The sequence below is a fragment of the Oryzias latipes genome, chromosome 3, assembly GCF_002234675.1.
Source record: "Oryzias latipes chromosome 3, ASM223467v1".
In the NCBI taxonomy this organism is placed as follows: domain Eukaryota; kingdom Metazoa; phylum Chordata; class Actinopteri; order Beloniformes; family Adrianichthyidae; genus Oryzias; species Oryzias latipes.
This window is the reverse complement of record NC_019861.2, coordinates 38,044,910-38,066,310: the sequence shown is the minus strand read 5'-3', so window position 1 is coordinate 38,066,310 and position 21,401 is coordinate 38,044,910. Positions and strand designations below refer to the sequence as shown.

At 48.6% G+C, this 21,401-nt stretch overlaps 1 protein-coding gene across 2 annotated transcripts; it reads left to right on the top strand.

Annotated features, from left to right (window-relative positions):
* Nucleotides 1-1,300: 1,300 nt before the first annotated feature.
* Nucleotides 1,301-20,597, top strand: bnc1 (basonuclin 1). Of its 2 annotated transcripts, none has more exons than XM_023953806.1 (5): nt 1,301-2,447; nt 13,795-13,897; nt 14,387-14,622; nt 16,628-18,603; nt 19,788-20,597. In XM_023953806.1, the coding sequence occupies exons 3-5, from the start codon at nt 14,476-14,478 to the stop codon at nt 20,575-20,577; spliced, it is 2,913 nt and encodes a 970-aa protein (XP_023809574.1). In that variant the 5' UTR covers nt 1,301-2,447; nt 13,795-13,897; nt 14,387-14,475; the 3' UTR covers nt 20,578-20,597. The 2 variants fall into 2 exon arrangements, with proteins under 2 accessions (XP_023809574.1, XP_023809573.1); XM_023953805.1 differs by lacking the exon at nt 1,301-2,447 and adding an exon at nt 6,044-7,433.
* The last annotated feature ends 804 nt before the right edge of the window (nt 20,598-21,401 follow it).

Here is a 21,401-nt window from a genome sequence, read left to right as displayed (position 1 = left end):
CACACCTGAACACACTCACACACACACACCTGAACACATTCACACACACACATGAACACATTCACACACACACATACATGAACACACACATTCACACACACACACCTGAACACATTCACACACACACCTGAACACCCACACACACAAAACACATTCACACACACACACACATTAACACATTCACACACACACATGAACACATTCACACACACACCTGAACACACTCTCACACACACATGAACACATTCACACACACACCTGAACACACACACACACATGAACACATTCACACACACACCTGAAGACATTCACACACACACACACATTAACACATTCACACACACATACATGAACACATTCACACACACACCTGAACACATTCACACACACACCTGAACACATTTACACACACACACATGAACACATTCACACACATACATGAACACATTCACACACACCTGAAGACATTCACACACACACCTGAACACATTCACACACACATACATGAACACATTCACACACACCTGAAGACATTCACACACACACCTGAACACATTCACACACACACACATGAACACATTCACACACACACACACATGAACACATTCACACACACACCTGAAGACATTCACACACACATACACGTTCACGCACACATTCACACACACACATTCACACATTTATAAACACACACCTGAACACGTTCACACACACACACACACGAACACAGTCACACACACACACACACCTGAACACATTCACACACACCTGAACACATTCACACACACACCTGAACACATTCACACACACACACATTCACACACACACCTGAACACATTCACACACACACATGAACACATTCACACACACACCTGAACACATTCTCACACACACACACACACCTGAAGACATTCACACACACACCTGAACACATTCACACACACACACATGAACACATTCACACACACACACACCTGAAGACATTCACACACACACACACATTAACACATTCACACACACATACATGAACACATTCACACACACCTGAAGACATTCACACACACACCTGAACACATTCACACAGACATACATGAACACATTCACACACACCTGAAGACATTCACACACACACCTGAACACATTCACACACACAGACATGAACACATTCACACACACACACATGAACACATTCACACACACACCTGAAGACATTCACACACACATACACGTTCACGCACACGTTCACACACACACACACACACACACGAACACAGTCACACACACACACACACCTGAACACATTCACACACACACACATTCACACACACACCTGAACACATTCACACACACACCTGAACACATTCACACACACCCATACATGAACACGTTCACACACTTGTCCTACTAATTCAAAATGTCCTTCCAGTGTTGCGTGTATTCTGATCATTTGTCCCGCTAGTGCAGGTAAACAAACGCACACACACACACAGACACACAGACTGTGGTGGACAGTGTTTTATCTATTAGCTTTTCTCCAATGAGTTTCTGTTAAAGCATAATTATTTTTCTGTGAATACCCACAATCCCGAGCGTGGTGTCTGCCTGCCCTCATCATGAGTGATTTTCCCCCGTAGCCGTCAATCCTCCACTGATGCTGCCGAGGCCGTCAGTCGTGGAGGAAAGGCTGCTTTCTCTGCTCCGAGGCTGAGTGGGTAAAAGGTCAGGAGTGTCTGGAACAGCAGCGCACGGCGAGGCGAGCGCTCAAGAGCAGGACGGTTTGGATCTGAAAGGTGACACCTAAAAGGAGCAGGAACATGCAGCAGATTAGCATGTGACATCTGACATGCGTGCTTCCATCCCCATCACGCTCATCCACTCGTTTTTACTTTAATGTGCTCTCCAGTTTACTCACTAACTGAGAGAAGAATATATTAATAGTAAGCACTAATACGGCCTGGTCTTCTGTGAACATCTGAAGTGCACTCAGTGGCCAGCTCAGCTCTCACCACGGCTGTTTTCTATAAAAACCAATCTGTATGAAAGCCCGGCGCCTCCCACACACGAGCAGTGCTGACCTCCCTCACGCTGCATGCTGATACTGCTCTCCTCTTCCTTTTCTTCCTGCCAGCATGTGATGCTGCTCCACATTTTCAGGAATAAACATGAGGCTGGTGGTGTTCGGACTGTGAGAGCACCTCTAACCTGAGCGGCTGAGTTCCTCCTCTGCTCCTCCAGCAGCTTTTCTCCGTGGTTCAGTCCAGCTTTCGTGACCTCTCACTGCCATCACTTTTCATGGTAAAATTCCACGTGTGTCACACTAGAACACCAACTCCTGATCATGGGTTTGGTGCCGTGGAAAGTGTTGTTGCTGTAGGAAATGAAGATCCGGAAACCCTGCTGGTGGGACCAGAAGAGGGCTGGACGCATGGATCTCCATCATCCCTAACGTAAGCAAGACACTGAACCCCCACTGCTTCCTGGACACCATTAGCGTTAGTCACCCATAAGAGGGGGGGTTGACCCATGTGGGTTCTGCAGGTTTCTGGGTTGTCTTGAAGAGGAGCGGCTGCACCTGAAGGGGAGCACAGGTGTGTCTGCGGTCCCTCTCATGACAAGGGAAGGTACCATTGTTGAATTGTGAAATGCAGTAAAGCAGTTGCAGATGAATTTTGCTCTCCCCACGTCAGCCTTTTATTGTGAAAATGCTCTCTAGCCAGCTCTGGTCCCTCACTTCCTGTGCAGAACGGCTGCGGCCCTCAGCGGTTGTTCCTCTCACGCTGCCGTTCAGCAGAGCTGCTGGTTGTCCTGCTGCTGCTTCAGCACTGCTGGGTTGTGATGTTCCTGATGCGTCTCATCAGAGTCTTCCTCACCGCTGCTGATTTCATCACCTGGTGAAGAAAAAAAGGAATCCGTTTAGAAAGGAGCAGCATTTCTGTCTCTTCAGCGTGTTTACACAGTTAAAGATCACAGACAATCAGCTGCTGCTCCAGGAGGGCGTTCTTCATCGTTTTCCTCACCTTCCTCAGGTGGAGCGCATCGGGAGCCGGTTTAGCTCGTGCTGGTTTGCGGCGCCTTCCGTCCGTGAAACCAGGGTTCGATTCCGGGCTGCTCCCTGTTCCCTTCTCTACTTCTGTGCCGGTCCCAAGCCCGGTTGCTTTAAGAGGGTTGCGTCAGGAAGGGCATCCGGCGTAAAACATTGCCAAGTTTACCATGCGACTCGTAGACAAGACAAGCAAGCCTCAGGTGGAGCGCTGTGCAGAATGAAGTTCAAGTCCCATTAGACCCCTCCCCTGCAGAAGCTCAGGGACCGCTTGGTGGTCTAACCCCCCACCCCTTACTGCTGAACGTCAAGCAGGGGGGCACGGGGTTCCACTTTTAGAGCCCGGATTTGAACTCACAACCTTCCACATTTATATCACAGCACAATCCTACTAAAAGGCCTAAAAATACCCAGGAAGAGCAGTTTCTAAAGGAAATCCACGCCAGTGTTGAACGCCGTTTCGATCCGGCGCCACATTTACAGCGGGGCGTTTTCTCTGTGGCCAACAGAGGCGATAAACCATCAAAAATCCTCAAGTCTTCATCATAGTTGCTCTACAGCTTTGAGGCAGTGAGATCAGTTATCTATAGGAATCTACATATCTGAACAGCTGACCTGCACCAAAGAAAGGCGATCATTGTAAAGAAGAACAGGATGCTAGTTTTGTGACGTTGCTTTATAATACGTGCAACTAAATTTACTGCTTTAGGAGGACACGTTTTATTTTGAAAGGAACTGGAATGTGCTGCTGTCAGGGTAAAATTAATCCTAATTGTTATATGAGCGGGTTAATGGCTGACTAAGTGTGCATTATCACTTTCTAAGGCACACCGTGGAAGCCTGAACCGTCCGACACGAAGCGTTAAAAAGTGATAATGCACACTTCAAAGGCCATTAACCCGCTCATACCACGGTTACTTACACATGAATAATAACCAGTTTTTAGTCCTTAATTTTTGTTTTTTTTCCATTTCGGATCGCTTTCCTCACAAAAAGCGGACTATTTGTTACGCATCGCCGCACCACCACTGCAGTAAAGATTCTGCGATATAAAGCAATATATATGTGATGCTGATGTTTCCGATGGGTTGAATAAAGAATCAGTTCAGAGAGAAAGTTCACTTCTAACTGCTTGTTTTTGTCCAAATGATGAAGCAAAAGGTTGTTTTAAAGAAGCGGCGCAGTGATACAAAACATTTAAGCTAGCTGACCGGAACTTCTTTTTTCACCGTGCGGTTATCACTGTGGTTTATCACTTTTTAACGCATACCCAGCAGCCAATCAGAATCAAGCATTCCCCCGGACCGTGGAATAAAGACTATTAAAAAATACAACACTGTAATAGTTTAAATACTGTAAAAAATTAAAAACTACAAACAAAATGGCAGCAATAAAGTGTATTTTTATAAAAACAGTAGTGAGATTTCTTAGTCTAACTTTGACCTGTCATTTCTCTTTATATTGGGGTTATCATGACCGCCATCCATCGGTCTGCCTCCGTATTTTTCATCTACTTTCTTAAAAACCTGTCATGATTTTTTTGAATCCTCTGAATTGTTTCTCAGCATCATGTGTTGAATAAAAACAGCGACGCTTGCAGCTGATCTGCAGTGAGGTCCTCTCCCTTTTCTTGTCAGGAGCAGAGCTCTGATGATTTTAGCCACATAAGCTTCTGCTAATCCCCAAATTACACAGCAGGTTTGAACAGGTACGTTCGGTCTGCCTCCCTCAGCTCCCAGGCGGAGGAGCGGGGGGTGGGGGGTTCCACCATGGGAAGGTTTTTAAATGAAAAGTTCTAAACTTTTATTTCTGAGCCGAGGAAACTTCCTCTGGCCGAGCGCCTCTGCAGCGCCCAACGTTTGTCTTAAATAATCTCATTTTCTACCCAGTGCCTTGCTCAGAGGCGCCGTGGGGGGCAAAGGGAGTTACTTACCCACTACTCCACCCCCAATCATAAACCTTTCTCAACCTGGAGGCGAGTAACACCCCCTGACTTGACAATCAGAACTGTGCCAGGCAGCTCTGCTAACAGATAAACATGCGGCTCTCCACGTCCCGCATTAGCCTGCATGCGTCTGCAGGCACATCAAAGCTGCGCCAACAGCCCAAATGTTAGGACTAACATATTTGGATAAAAGATATCCCATCAGGCCGTGCACGTATGGCAGGCTCAGTAAGCCCGGCGCTCCCCTGCGGTCCTTCAGGCAGCAGATCTGCTTACTGGCCTTGTATTTATTCCACACCTGGGGGGTGAATTCCAAACGCAGCCTCAGACCTGGCCTGGATTAGGTCTGCGGTGCTTGTCAGATCGCTGCTCCCCGGGATGAAGCGCCGCAGACGTATGCGTGCCCCCGGGAGGGGGCTGCAGCTGAAACCATGGCAAATAAACTCCATGTGCCGCAGAGCAGGTCACGCCGCCGCCCTGCGCGTCCGTCAGCGCTCCTCCTGCAGGGAGGGGGAGACGGGGCTCCAGCGGCTGAGCGTGTACCCCCCCCCACACACACACACACTTGGCTCAGTAAAACACCGCAGCGGCGCCCTGTCATTACGCCCTTAATGGCACGCCAGATCCTCTTCACCTGGAAAAGTCACTTTCATTTCCCTGATCCGCCTCCCTCCAGGCGGGAAAGGTTCCAACGCCACTGTGGGACGAACGTCCTCCACCAGGAGCGTCGTCCAGCAGGACGCCGGTCCTCTCAGGCGTCCTGATCTACACCCGTCACGAACACGAACGACCTTTCTGACCTTTTCTCTCTCCAGACCTGCTCCCATGAAAATGGGCTTTTTAGCGCCTTCTTGTAGCATTTTCTGATGACGGTGGACAAATATAAAGAAAATGAAGACTAAAACGACACGTTGGAGTGTTTCTTTACTCAAATCCTGAATCAGAGGCAGTAGAAAAAGAAAATGTAACTTGGAAAAGATCGTATTTGTGACGTAGAAAATACGCTGGGCGGGGCCACAGTGTGTAGGGAAGGGGGGGGGGGGAGTTCCTCCGCGGCAGCAGTCCCGCCCACAACTCAGAAGTGAATTTCTGATGAACTCCTGCCGCTCTGCAGAAACGACGTCCCAGAAAATGTCTTTCCCATTTTGGCTGATCGGAATTAAGAGCCAGTGAGAACGCTCTGAAACCAGATTCAGCTCCGTCTCTAAAACCCTTTTAGGCGTTTGGTGGTCTGTGTCGAATAACTTCAACTTCTTTGTCAGTTTGATCGACTTTATATTCTCTTTATTGGCGTTCTTTTTTCTTCAGCTGAAACAAACAGGAGACCTTCCTCTGGAGGGTATCCTGGTTCCTGCAGAACCCCCCCAGATGGAGGTTTTGGACTTGTGGACCTGGTTCCTGCAGAACCCCCCCAGATGGAGGTTTTGGACTTGTGGACCTGGTTCCTGCAGAACCCCCCCAGATGGAGGTTTTGGACTTGTGGACCTGGTTCCTGCAGAACCCCCCCGGATGGAGGTTTTGGACTTGTGGACCTGGTTCCTGCAGAACCCCCCCAAATGGAGGTTTTGGACTTGTGGACCTGGTTCCTGCAGAACCCCCCCGGATGGAGGTTTTGGACTTGTGGACCTGGTTCCTGCAGAACCCCCCCAGATGGAGGTTTTGGACTTGTGGACCTGGTTCCTGCAGAACCCCCCCAGATGGAGGTTTTGGACTTGTGGACCTGGTTCCTGCAGAACCCCCCCAGATGGAGGTTTTGGACTTGTGGACCTGGTTCCAGCAGAACCCCCCCAGATGGAGGTTTTGGACTTGTGGACCTGGTTCCAGCAGAACCCCCCCAGATGGAGTTCTTGAACGTGTGAAGTCCCCCTCTTCCTGAGACACTCACACATTCCTGACGGCACAAGGCATGACTTGTTATGGAGGCTGTTCGCGGCGCCGTGTTAAGGTGAATCAGGCGCACACGCTGGGCCGTGCACGGAGAGGCCCAGCGCTGATTTACTCAGGCGGGGGGAGAAAAGGGAGAGTCTCCCCTGAGTGCATCAGGAGAGCCTGCAGCCTTTGTGATTCCTTTTGATCAAATCTCTGTGAAAGATGAGTGTCATGCCCTCTTCCAGCCAGCTGTGAGGGGACTGCCCTGTGACTCCGGGGGCGTGCACGTGTGCGTGCATGCGTGTGTGTTTGGGAGGCGACTCCTGAGGTGAGAAAGCCGAGTGGGAGGATCTCATTCCGATCCCCGGTGCCCAGTTTCAGTCTGTGCCTCGCAGTGGAGGAGCATCGCAGCAGCAGCAGCAGCAGCAGCAGACAAAAGCCGAGCCTCACGCCGTTCTGCCGGACTCATGGCTCTTTAGCGGACGGGGGGAGTTGGACAGAGTTGCTTTGTGGGACCTGCAGAGAATGGCCAACTCCACAGCATCACTGCAAACGTCCGAGTAGATGACAATGGCTGAGGTAAGACGCTTCTGTTCAGCTTTTCTCTGAAGAGTCCTGCAGGAAAAAACAAAGCTTCAGTTTGCTGTAAAAGCTGGACGTCTGGTTTCTGAAAGTGTTCAAAAATGATCCCAACTTCCTGAAATCTTCCCCAAACGCAAGAAACTTTTCTCTTTTTTTCCATTTTTGAAGCAGATTTGAACAAACCTGAACAAAGTGGAAGATTTCCTTTTTTCCCTGAGTTTCACACTTTTCTGCTTCTGTTTTACTGCAGTTTGAGCTCATTTCATGTGAAATTATTGGAATTATTCAATAATTTAGGCTTTATTACACAACATAAAAACACTTGATTTTTTGTCATTATTGACAAGTTTAGAGTGGATTAAAAGCCACATCCTGTGGTTCCTTCCCGGTCTGTCGGTCAGTCGGTCGGTCGGTCGGTCTCAGCCTGTTGGAATGTACCGGTAATTAAAGAGCGGCTCCCGTGTTAATGCGACCATCCTGGCAGCGTCCTGCTGTTGTGTGTTGGTTGTGTTACTGCAGTGTCTGCCTGGCGTTTCTGAGAAGGAACTTTCTGCTAAAGAATGCGTCCAAAAAGGTTTCCGTCCGTGCCCCTCATGAGAACCGGTGCTGACTGCAGCAGCAGTGCGTCTTCACGCAGAGTTCTGTGGCCTAAAGCCTCTTCAGGAAACGCTCGGACGGACGTGACGGCGAGGCGGCGAGGCGGCTCTCGCTCCGTCCTCCTGCAGCAGCTGAAGCTCAGGTGCCGCTTGAACATGGAGCGGCTGCTTCTGGTAAACGCTCACGGAGAAGACGGCTGTGAAATGTGCCGACATTTGGGGGTTCCACCGGATTCAGAGTTTTCGGTCCTTGAGTGTGGAATCAAACCCACCAGATTCAGGGTGAACGCTCTACTGCTTGGCCGCCGAGCTGCTCCTAAAAGGCGTGTTTGCAAACTCCTGGAGGGAGGGAGTTGGAGTCTACCGTAGATCCTGTCTGAAGGTCACAGGCTTCTGGTTCTGGTTCAGGACAGAAGAACCACCACGGGTCCGTTTGGACTCCAGGTGGTTCTGCTCCTGCAGGAGGCGGACCTTCAGTCTGAAGGTCCAGAGGGAAAATTCTTTCAGATCATTTTCTTTCTGGGGGAGAAAGCTCCTCCATGACACCATGCAGGATGACTTTTTTTCTTCCTCCTTCCTCGTCTTCGTCACATGAAGAGCAGTTTGGACGAGAACTTCATAACGGCTCCTTTATGAGACGGGGGAGGCAGCCCCCCTCTTTCAGCTGTGCTGTGGCCCCGTTGGCCCCCCGCCTTCACCCCTACACACACACAGGCGTGTGCTCGCCGCCGCCCCCCGCAGGCCCCCGGCTCCGTCCGGCTCCGTCCGGCTCCGTCCGGCTCTCTGGTGGATCCGTCTCCGCTGCAGAACCTTTTTCTCTCCGAGCCGTTTCTCATTTTTTTATTTAAATTATTTTCAAACAACGTCTGAGCAAATATTCTGCAGCTCCGTGCACGTGTGCACGTGCGCGGAGCTAAAGATGTTCCGTCTTTTCATTTCACACCAATTCCAGGTGTTTTCATCTCCATTTCTGTCAGATATAATACATGAATTCATATTTTTATTGTCAAATATTTATATTAATTTTAAATAATTCCAAATATTTTTATTTAGCAAAAACAAATTCCTAAATTTCTGGATTTGGAAAGAAATCCTTTTGTGTCAAATTAATATTTTTTATTTGATTTAATAAAAAACACATTTTCCTGAACTTCCTTTATGGGATATAAAATGTAAAGAAATGATTAAAAAATGTAGCAAACAATATGTTCAAATGTGCTTTTAGCCTTTAAACATTAATATTCATAAATATTTGTTTATCTGTTGTTTTTTGACTTAACTCTGTCAGAAATAAAATAATTAAAATAAGGTGATTTGTTTTTTATTTTAAAAGGTTAAGACATTATTTTAGAATGTATTTTTTTTAAAGACGTCCCTCGGATCTCAGGCTGATTCTCCCCTAAATTGGAAAAAACAAAAAGGTGTTTTGGACCTTCAATCATGTGTTACCGTAGGAACATCATACATGTTTTTTTCATGACATTTGATCTTTTTTTTTACTGCCGTCCCAGTCCAGGTCAGAAGCCTTCAGCTGTGGCTGAGCGTCTGTCTGTGAAAGACGTTAGCGGTTAGAGACTTCCTGATCTACTCTGGCATTTTCAGCTGGATCCAAACAGAGACGATCCCTGACTGACTGAACATTTTGGGGGATCGTTTTACCGCTCGAATCTGAACATCTGGATTTGAAAGTTAAATTCTTACCAACATTTAGGAAACTGATCAACAAAATGTGGGGTCACACTTTCCCAACATTTGTTCCTGATGGAAATATCAAGAGCCTTTTAGCAAAGCCCGATTTGATTCCATCCGTGAACGTTTCCACTCATGTTTCTGAATTCAGAGGAAAAAGAGGTAAAGAGACCAATCTGAGCGAAGAGCGCCATCTACAGCCAGAGGAGAACCAGAAACGCTGAGAAAACTGTCCACGACGGCCCCAACCTGCACGTGTGCAGAGCGTCCACAGGCATCCATCTCCCATGATGCCGTTCAGCGGCGAGCGCACATCCTGACAGTTCACGTGAAGATTACAAACAAAAATATTCACCCAGAAAATCAACGTTTCCGACACTCCAAAGAGGCGTGGCTTCAGCCAAAGCACTGTGTGATGTCACTGTGATGTCACTGTGATGTCACGTCTGATCTGAGTCTCTGTGACAGACTGATGAGAGTCTTGCAGCGTGGAGGGAACATCTTCGGCGCCTGAGCGGTCTGCCATGGCGACGCTCTGGGAGTTGAACCCTTTCATTCACTCAACAGCTTCTCTGATTGGGAGAAACGTCCTGGCTCCGCCCTGAACACGTCCACGTGTCGATTACTGTGAGGCCCATGACTGAAAGGTGAAAATCTCAGGTGAGGAGGTTAGCTTTTGTGAAAGCTTCACATTCCTTCCTGAGATCATTTTACTTTTCCAACATTTTTCTGTCAGTGAGGAGTTTGGCGGGAACAATTTGTGGGCGTGGTCACACCTTCTCCTGCTGCAGATCCTCTTTAAGTGGACTGAGCGCCGGGTTCCAGGTGCATGCTGGGGCTTGACGCAGATCTGTGGCTCCTGCAGACAGACTTTCATCATTTGTGCCGCCGGTCGGGTCGCGGTTCTGGGCGTGAGTGCCAGAAGCCGCAGCTTTGTTGTGACAACAAGGCAGAGATGCAGCTCGGAGCTGCTTCCGCGTGGAACCCATCTGTGATGAAGATAAACTGCTTGGACCGGAGCAGGACCGAGATGTGTATTCAGCGGAGCCGTGGGGGGGTGGGATTAGACTAATTGGGCCGTGTTGGGTCTGCGGTGATGGGATTATGTCTTTGAGGGATGCTCCTCTCCTGTCACAGGACCGAAGGTTACCGCTGCCATCCCGGGCCAGAAAGCTGCCGCCACCTTCATCTCTGCTCACTTTATTCGCTTTAATGACGAGGAGTCGCCGCGAGGCCAAACAGCCTGATCCCAGATTACAAGGACCAGCGCCGCCTGAAGCCAGGGGGACTAATCGAGGAGGAGGAGGAGGCCTGCCTGTCCAGCTGCACCTTCCTCCTCCTCTTCGTCTGCAGAGAGCAGCGGAGCTCCGGCTAAGCATGCTGCTCATGTCTGCTAAACCCCACTCATCATGCATTATAGATGCAGGGGGAGGCGCTGCGCAGCCACCCCAAGGTTTCAGCCAGAACCACCAACAACAGCAGCTTTGATCAGAATCTGATGATGCTCCGGCCTCTTCCTCAAGGCACCGCGCAGGATTCTGATTCCTCCCAACTCTGCCGGTTCGTTTCTGAAATTCTCGCTTTAGCCAACACAAACCAAACTGATGCAACTAAATGTTGCTTCCAGTTTCTATGGAGTTCTTTCCTAAAAAAACTCCATTCCTGCCCCCTTTTCACACGCAGAGGAACCGCAGGAAGGACCTAAACCCAAAACTGATAAACCTGCAGAAAACCGAATGAGCACGAAAGACAAAAATGATTTAAAAAAGGTTAAAAAAATCTGTTTTTAAATCGGTATTAGTTCATTTCTGCAGACGTGTCTGCGCAACATTTGATGTGCTGAGTTTTTCATGTTTGCATCTACAAATTAGTCTACAAAAACTCTTTTGCAAACACAAGACTGAAACCAGACCTGACCCCAAATCCAACACAGCCACAGCTTTTACTCTCAGATGGGAGCCGATCTTCAACAGGCACTTTCACCAGAACAGACGAGACGAAGCGTCTTCTGCACGCGCTCCTACAAGAGGAAGCGTCTTCTGGACGCGCTCTTACAAGACGAAGCGTCTTCTGCACGCGCTCTTACAAGACAAAGCGTCTTCTGCACAGGCTCTTACAAAACGAAGCGTCTTCTGCACGCGCTCTTACAAGACGAAGCGTCTTCTGCACGCGCTCTTACAAGACGAAGCGTCTTCTGCACAGGCTCCTACAAGACGAAGCATCTTCTGCACGCGCTCTTACAAGACGAAGCGTCTTCTGCACAGGCTCTTACAAGACGAAGCGTCTTCTGCACAGGCCCTTACAAGACGAAGCGTCTTCTGCACGCGCTCTTACAAGACGAAGCATCTTCTGCACGCGCTCTTACAAGACGAAGCGTCTTCTGCACGCGCTCTTACAAGACGAAGCGTCTTCTGAACGCGCTCTTACAAGACGAAGCGTCTTCTGCACGCGCTCCTACAAGACGAAGCGTCTTCTGGACGCGCTCTTACAAGACGAAGCGTCTTCTGCACAGGCTCCTACAAGACGAAGCATCTTCTGCACGCGCTCTTACAAGACGAAGCGTCTTCTGCACAGGCTCTTACAAGACGAAGCGTCTTCTGCACAGGCTCATACAAGACGAAGCGTCTTCTGCACAGGCTCTTACAAGACGAAGCATCTTCTGCACGCACTCTTACAAGACGAAGCGTCTTCTGCACGCGCTCTTACAAGACGAAGCGTCTTCTGCACAGGCTCTTACAAGACGAAGCGTCTTCTGGACACGCTCCTACAAGACGAAGCGTCTTCTGGACGCGCTCCTACAAGACGAAGCGTCTTCTGGACGCGCTCTTACAAGACAAAGCGTCTTCTGAACGCACTCTTACAAGACGAAGCATCTTCTGCACGCGCTCCTACAAGACGAAGCGTCTTCTGGACGCGCTCTTACAAGACGAAGCGTCTTCTGCACGCGCTCCTACAAGACGAAGCGTCTTCTGGACGCGCTCCTACAAGACGAAGCGTCTTCTGGACGCGCTCTTACAAGACGAAGCGTCTTCTGCACGCGCTCCTACAAGACGAAGCGTCTTCTGCACGCGCTCCTACAAGACGAAGCGTCTTCTGGACGCGCTCCTACAAGACGAAGCGTTTTCTGGACGCGCTCCTACAAGACAAAGCGTCTTCTGAACGCACTCTTACAAGACGAAGCGTCTTCTGCACGCGCTCCTACAAGACGAAGCGTCTTCTGGACGCGCTCTTACAAGACGAAGCGTCTTCTGAACGCGCTCCTACAAGACGAAGCGTCTTCTGGATGCACTCTTACAAGACGAAGCGTCTTCTGCACGCGCTCCTACAAGACGAAGCGTCTTCTGGACGCACTCTTACAAGACGAAGCGTCTTCTGCACGCGCTCCTACAAGACAAAGCGTCTTCTGAACGCACTCTTACAAGACGAAACGTCTTCTGCACGCGCTCCTACAAGACGAAGCGTCTTCTGGACGCGCTCCTACAAGACGAAGCGTCTTCTGGACACGCTCCTACAAGACGAAGCGTCTTCTGGACGCGCTCCTACAAGACGAAGCGTCTTCTGGACGCGCTCTTACAAGACAAAGCGTCTTCTGAACGCACTCTTACAAGACGAAGCATCTTCTGCACGCGCTCCTACAAGACGAAGCGTCTTCTGGACACGCTCCTACAAGACGAAGCGTCTTCTGCATGCGCTCTTACGTCTTTGTTCGTCAAACCGTTCATCGTTTGTTTCTAATCACAACTTTATAGTGGATCCGGTGTGTCTTGTAGCATTAAGCAGGGATGTTGTGCGTGGGGGGGTTAACCCCATCATCAGATCAGAGAAAACTGAATAAGGGAGAAGCAAACAGATGGTGGGGGCTTGTCCGGGATCTTGAAAACCTCAGACTGGACAGTTTTCCGGATGAGTTTATGCTTAACCATCTTTCTCCACCCTTTGCTAAATGTTATTGATCGGATTGTTGTGATTTATAATCCAGACACAAGCTGGCCTTATTCTTTTCAATGAATCTGTTCAAAACCAAGTTTATCTCCACGATTGATAGCCATCGTTTCTCTTTTCTGAACTCACAGGTGATCTGCTGCACGTTGGGGAGCTGCAACTGCGATGGCTTCAAACCTGGGAAGCTGAAGAGGAGGCAGTGTGAGAACTGCAAGCATGGCTGGGTGGCTCATGGTAAGGGCTCCAGGCTAACTGACATCAAACCAAGAATTACGAAAACATTCAAGCTACATTTACACATGGATGACAGACAGGAAACGGTGCAGAGAAAAATCTGAATGTAGAGTAAAAGCTAAAACTTCTGATGTGGTTTTTAAAAATGAAACAGAAGCTACAGAACAATAAGGTCTGCTCCACTTTGTTCCAAACAGTCAGGATGTTCAAACACATTCTTAACGATGGAGACGGATGAATGCAAAAACGTTTTCACCCATAACCGTAATTCATTATTTTCAGATTTATTGCAGGAATTCTTCTCCATTCATTATTTGAGTTTTAGGGTGTTTTATCTCAGTTTTCCAAGTCGACTCCAAATCTCATCCCACTGCTGTTTCTGCTTCAGTGTTTACGTTTTTCCAAACATATTGGTTTTACTTTCATCTTTCATCTTCCACTTCAGGACACATTTGAGCTCAATTTAACCCTCTGAAATCCAACTTACAGCTCTGAGCAAACTGAAGGTGCACCACCTGTACCAGAGCAGCCAGGTGGAGATCGTGCACTCCAACGTGGTGTTCGACATCTGCAGCCTGATGCTGTACGGCACGCAGGCCATCCCCATCCGCCTGAAGATCCTGCTGGACCGCCTGTTCTCCGTGCTGAAGCAGGAGGAGGTGATCCAGATCCTGAACGCCCTGGACTGGAGCCTGCAGGACTACATCCGGGGATACGTGCTCCAGGTGAGCAGCTCTGCAGAAAACCACAGGAAACATCGTGGAAACTAAAGAAAACGTTTGCATTCTGATGCAAAGACGAATAAATCTAAAGTCGCCGTCTCACCTCAGATTTAGTCCTGAGAGAAACACTCCGTCACTCAGGGGAGGTGGCATGACGAAATAAAGACCAAACAACAGAGAATCTATTTCTGTCCATTCATGAACATTTTTATGGTTTCTGTATTAATTCTAGCCCAGTTAAGCAGAACCCCCCCCCCCCTCTTCCTCCTCCAAATGCACATTCCTCTGCTGCTCTGAGCATTTTCACAGCCTGTGGCCAGGATCATGACCATCTATAAGCTTTAATTATTACTATTATTAACTATTGATCATGCGGACAAACGCAGAGAAAACGCATGAGGGGGGGGACTCTCACACACCTTTGGGGGCGCTTGTGAGGCAGCAGCAGTTCGTTTCAGCAATCAGCAGAAGTTGGCCTGTGATTGGTCCGCTGACCGACTTCAGACATAAAGAAAAAGAAGTTTTTCATAGAAAAATAGTTTCCTGCTTTATAAAAATATTTAGATTCAGGAATCTGAATCAAAACTGGAACCTTTAGTGGAAAATTCTCTTCATCAGGAACAACTGGTTTTAAACTGGATAAAGCTTCAGGGCTAAAAGCTTTAAAACAACAACAGAGTTCAAATTCAAACTGTCTTTTACACGCGTGTTCACCGTGATCTCCCACTGACTTGAAATGCCCCCCCTCCAAAAAGAAAAGGTGAGATGCTGCCAGCAGGTCCGTCCTGCTTTTATTTTGAAAACACGTTGGAAAAGTTGGTTTTCAAATTAGGATCAGCTTAAAAAAATGTGTTTAAAATGTGAAAGAAAATGGTATTTTTGAAAGTGGAATTATAAAAAAAATCTGTCCCCAGATGCCAATCACTTCCTGATGGCCAATGGGCTCAAAGCCCCCCCCCTTGGCCACGTAAAATTAGAATCAACTCAGAAAACTGAAAGTGAAGAGAAACGTTGAAAACACAAAAGAGCATCTGTTACTGAGAAACATTCGTTTTCATTTAGTAAAAAGTTTCGTTTTATCTGGTTTTTTCATTTAATTTTCAAAAACAATATTTTATTTGGTCGACATTTCTTTTAATTTACAATCTGGATTTTGGTTCACTATGAGCTGATCTGAATCTGAGCCCAGATTTTCAGCTTCAGTTCTTAGAAACCAAAACCTTCTGGTCTTCCATCACCTCCAGGAGCTCAGAGCAAACTGGAGACGTCTTCCTCAGACTTTAGGGAGTGATGAAGAGCGTTCTGCCTCTGAGCAGCCTGGAGCTGAAGGTCACAGACCTTTGGATGAAAAGACGGGGAAGCAGGATCTGCGGCGTCATTTGCGGCGTGGATCGCAGACGATGAGCTGCAGCGCCTTCAACTGGCAGCGCATGACTAAAACATGAGCACGTCTGTTTTATTAAACGTGGACCTGCAGGACACCTGAGAAACACAGAGAATTTCTGAGGAAGACGGGGGGGCGGGAGCAGGGGTGTGATGTAGCGACCAAAGCCGCCAACCCCCCCGACACAAACTTGTTGCTCAGGCAAGTGGCCAGACTTTGCTGCGTACATTTGTAAATATTATGTCTTTTGCTGCAGATCTGCACTGAAGCTGCTGCCAAGCCTGCGATTAGAGCTCCATCAGACGCTCCAGCTCAGCTCCTTTCTGTTAAGATAGAGCCAGCACGCTCTGTGATGAAATATTAATGGCGGTTATGGCATGAGGCCGTGCTTGGCTTTCAAAGAGCCTGTGCTTGATTTTTGCGTGCACTTGTGTACAGCAGTGTGCGCTCTGCCGGCACATCATCTAAATGAAGAAAAATGACCTGAGAGATGAAGCGCGGCGCTCTAATGAGGCCGCGCTCACATCCCTGTCGCCGGACGCCTCATGCTGCCACCTTTCCAGCTTTCTTTATGAGCACGTTCCTCTCACAGAGGATCTCATGATGTGTCCTACTGTGCTGCAGGATGCGGCGGGGAAGGTGCTGGACCGCTGGGCCATCATGACCTTCGAGGAGGAAATCGCCACGCTGCAGCAGTTCCTCCGCTTTGGCGAAACCAAATCCATAGTGGAGCTCATGGCTCTGCAGGACAAAGAGGGCCAGGCCGTGCTGGTTCCCAGCACCCGCACCAACTCGGACATCCGCACTTTCATCGAGCGCAACACGCCCCGCACGTCCGCTAACCTCTCCACGTCCAAGCTGGAGAAGACCGGCAGCAACAGCATGCACCACTTTGAGAACTTCCTCAACAGCATGGCCTTCATGCTTCCATTTCAGATGTTGGGCTCGGTGCAGGCGCCGTTTCTGGGGGCGCAGGCTGGGACGGTGCAACAGCATTACCAGCAGACCCGAGACATTTCCATGGAGAGTCAGAGAAGAGCTGACCAGGATCTGAGAAGAGACGCCCCTCTTCCTCTTTCCCTTTCCTCAGAGAACAGCAGGCTGGGCTCCAACTCCATCTCCTTCTCTGCTGACGTGGACCAAAGTGGCGAGACGCTGACTGAAGGCATCTCCCCGCCCACAAAGATTGAGAGCGAGGACTTCTCTGCCAGCGACAACTACTCAGATGGACCTTCCACTCCATGCACGCCATCCATGAGCTCTGATGTTATGCAGATGTCACCTGAGGTCAAACTGCGCTCTTTGGACAGGAACGGGGGCGGAGGAGGTGGGGCCTCGTCAGGGGGAGGCTCTCTGAAAAAGGGGCGTGTGTTCTGCAATGCTTGTGAGAAAACCTTTTATGACAAAGGCACACTGAAAATCCACTACAATGCTGTCCACCTGAAGATTAAGCACAAGTGCACCATTGAGGGCTGCAATATGGTTTTCAGCTCGCTGCGCAGCCGCAACCGCCACAGTGCCAACCCCAACCCTCGCCTCCACATGCCTATGAACCGAAACAATCGAGACAAAGACCTGCGGGGCAGCTTGTCCGCTGATGAGAGCTCTCAAGGAGAGAAGAGGCCCGAGTACAACAGCTCCTTCTCCATCTGCTCCTCAGAAAGCCATAAGTCAGCACCCAGCTACATGGTGAGCAATGCAGACCCTGGCCCCAAGCTCCACAGCAGCACCTTCCCCAGCGTGGGCCAGAGTGGAATCCTCTTCCCCAACTTGAAAACTGTACAACCGGTCTTACCTTTCTACCGAAGCCTTGTGACACCAGCAGAACTCGCCAACACCCCAGGAACCTTACCATCACTCCCTCTGTTGTCCTCCTCTGTACCAGTCAAACCAGCCTGTCTGGCAGACCCCATACCAAAGAAGAAGTCTCGGAAGTCCAGCATGCCAATCAAAATCGAGAAGGAGACCATAGAACAAGATGAGCAGATGGACAAGGAGAGCAGCTCTGAAGATGAGCTCCCTTCACAGGGCGAGGTCAAGCGTAGACCGATAGAGGAACACATGAGCACAGAACAATCAGGAGAGGAAAAGCAAATGGCAAAATGCACGCTGGACCAAACTTTAGACAGGGACACAACTGATAAAGAAGATAATGAGGAGAGGCATGCTGAAACAAACCACTCCTTATCCCCCACCTTTGAAAACAGGCTGATAGAAAATCACTGTGACAACTTTCTTTCTCAAGAATCCAATGGTGGTGAAGAAAGAACAAGCAAGGAGAACGCAAAATCTCCGTGTGGACCCGAAAAAATCCCTGACCTCAAAGGTGATGAAGAAGATTACAGGTTGACTAACAGGGTTGGTCTCCAGTCCATAGAACGTGGGGGGCTCGATAAATGTGACCACAGTGATACGAGTATGACCCACCGTGACCCCCCGGCTGACTTGACCCTGCCACCCCACTGTGAAATCTGCAACAAGAACTTTAAAGACCAGTTCAGCATGAAGATGCACTACCAGAACGCCCACCTCAAGGACATGCACAAGTGCACAGTCGACGGGTGCAATGCTACCTTCCCCTCACGCAGAAGTAGAGACAGGTAAGACGTCAGAGATCTGTTGAGTCATAAACTTATGATGTGAGCAGGAAAGTCCGTCAAGGAGGGAAGTCTTTTTTGACAATAGTTGATTATGGCACAACAAAGATGCAAAACGTATCTCGCTTTCCCATTAGCAGTTTTAACTCTTATCACCTCCACCTGTCGTTTCTCTACTCCATCTTTTTTTCTCATCACACCTAAGTACCAATTTAACCCCTAGCAAATAGGAAAGAGGCTTCTCCCGGTGTTTGGGGCAATGAGGCAGATCCCAGGCTTAGAACTGCAGGCAAAGGGGTACTAAAAATTGAAACTACTGCAGGTATGCCACCTAGTCTTGCGTTTTTGTATAGTTAAACCGAGCCAAGTCAGAGTTGATGCTAAGAGAAATGTGGCTTAAGACAACTAACACCAGGAGCTAAGTTATCAGCAAATCCCAGACTTGCTTTAGGGTAGAGGTGGCCCAGTCCTCCAAGGCCAGTCTGCTGATCACCTGTATTGGGTGTGTCCACCAGAACAGAAGTTACAAGGGCAGAGTTTTGTCAGAAAACAAATGGGAATGTGCCCCTTGTTGCCTGTCTCTACTGTAGATAGAACAGCTCTCAACACAATGACTGCTGTGAGGTCAGAAGCTGCATATGAAGGCTTAACTACCAGGATTTACTTTTCCTGTCCAGCTCTAGAATTAACGTGAGAAAGCATTTCGTTTTTTCTAACCTGATCCTTCAGTTTTTGGTTTCACAATAGCTGAAGATACAGAGAATCCACAAGAAAACTAATGACATACTTTTAGTTCTTTAGTAAGTAAAGATGTGGTTTTGGTTGGTGATGTCTCGACCACTGACCTGCATGCTTCCTCAGAAGGTTTTCTGGCAATTGTTATGTGTCACAGTCAGCTGTTCATGAAGGGCATGGCCCACTGGACAACATGTCAGGTATTTCTGAGCAACCACACTGCTTCTATCTGGTCGTGGTTCTCAAAGAAGAACATCCCACGTGGATGACAAAGTACACACCCAGAAAACCTTCAAAGGAAGACAGCAGGCCAGCCGTTGAAACATGTCAAGGTAAACTTAATCTTTATCCTTCATTTGTCTAACAAAAGGGGAAAAAACTTGTAGTTACACAAAGAACTTAATTTCTCTTCTGTGAGAACTAACTGTTTTTACGGATTTCTTTATCTGCAGACACAGCACAAATCTGAACCTCCACCACAAGCTGCTGACCAAAGACTCCCTGAATCCAGCCAGCTCCCTCTACTTATCTTCATCCTTTTGTAGAAACAGAGAGTCCATTGATCTAGAACAGCGAGACAGAGATCTACCCCGGGACCCCTCCTGTCAAACGTCTGTCATCTTTAGGGGGCACAACCGCATGGGTCTAGTGTTCCCAATGAGCAAGACGCCTGCTGCACAAAGCACTGAGTCGTCTCCTAAAGGAGAGATGGAGGAACTGGGGAGAGGAGAAAGGAACACAAGTGCTGATGATGGAGCAGTCCTGGATCTGAGCACCTCTGCTGCTGCTCCACCTTGTGTGAGCAGCAGTGCTCAGCTGTCCTGGGATTCGGATGGAGTCGGTAGTGAGGAGGGAGAAGGACCTGAAGAGGATGAAGAGGTCATCCCCATGGAGGACAGTGATGAAAGCTGCGATGGAAACAATGAGGTGAGGCTCGACGACGATGAACTGACACTTAGTGGAGAGAGGAGCCTTGGTTGTGGTGGGGGAGGGCAAAGTGGATTTCAGGGAGGTGTGACAGGATCTCCAATTACGTGCCATGTTTGTCAAAAAGTCTACAGCAACAAGGGCACTTTCAGGGCCCATTACAAGACTGTCCATCTTCGACTTCTCCACAAATGTAAAGTCCCAGGTTGCGAAACATCGTTCTCCTCTGTAAGGAGCAGGAACCGGCACAGCCAAAACCCCAACCTCCACAGGAACCTCTCTATGAGCTCAGGTCCAACTGTAGGTCAGGAGTGACAAGCTCAGATCTCTGCGCATCATCTTGGTTTGATTGAACATGAATTGATCCTTCATTGTTTTTATTCTGGGGCTCAGAAACAAGGCTGGATAAACTGCACTTTTTAAAATGAGGTATTTCGGTTACCCAAGCCCCCTGGACGAAGGCACAACGTTTCCTGCACAGGGAGTATGGCCAAAATGCTAAATGCCATGTCACCTTGCAAATCCTTTTGCTGTGCCAACCAGTTAAAATGGGCATATAAAAAGAATGCCAGAGAAAAGTCTAAAGTCTTATTGTTTTGTGACAAAAACAGCGGAGAGTTTTCCTGCAAAACAGCACAGGTTACAGTGCAAACTGCTAAATAAGTCCCATTGGTGCATGAGACACATTTAGGGAGATTTGCCTCGTTCTCAATTAAGAACCAAATTCAGACAACTACTAACATCATGCACAACATCAAGTTCTGTAGTGGAAGTGAATGAATTGGGTTCTACTTGGGTTGGAGGGTAATAGCTGTAAAGGCCTGTTCACACCGGGACGAATTTCGCCCGCGATTTTCGCCGACGTTTAACGCCTCGTGACTAAACAAAGGGCACCAACGAGAGTGTGCACACCGGCGCGAAAAAACGCCACGTGTCAAAGCGTCAAAAAAAAAACGCCTCGGGTTCGTTCTTTTTTTTCGACGCGTCGCGTCGAAATCTATTCGACCAATGAGAATGGCGCTTTTGCACACGTGTCTGGAGCTTCTGAAGTTACAGTAAAACACAACTTGGGGGCTCAAACACAAAACTGCCTTGCTGAGCACACATACCAGCGAAGAAGATAGACGCCAAGTAGCGTC

What these genes read in the sequence shown, in the direction of transcription:
- bnc1 (XM_023953805.1), top strand. An exon ending in TCCGGGGATACGTGCTCCAG is followed by an intron (nt 14,623 to 16,627) that starts GTGAGCAGCTCT and finishes ACTGTGCTGCAG; the next exon opens with GATGCGGCGGGGAAGGTGCT. An exon ending in TCACGCAGAAGTAGAGACAG is followed by an intron (nt 18,604 to 19,787) that starts GTAAGACGTCAG and finishes CTTTATCTGCAG; the next exon opens with ACACAGCACAAATCTGAACC.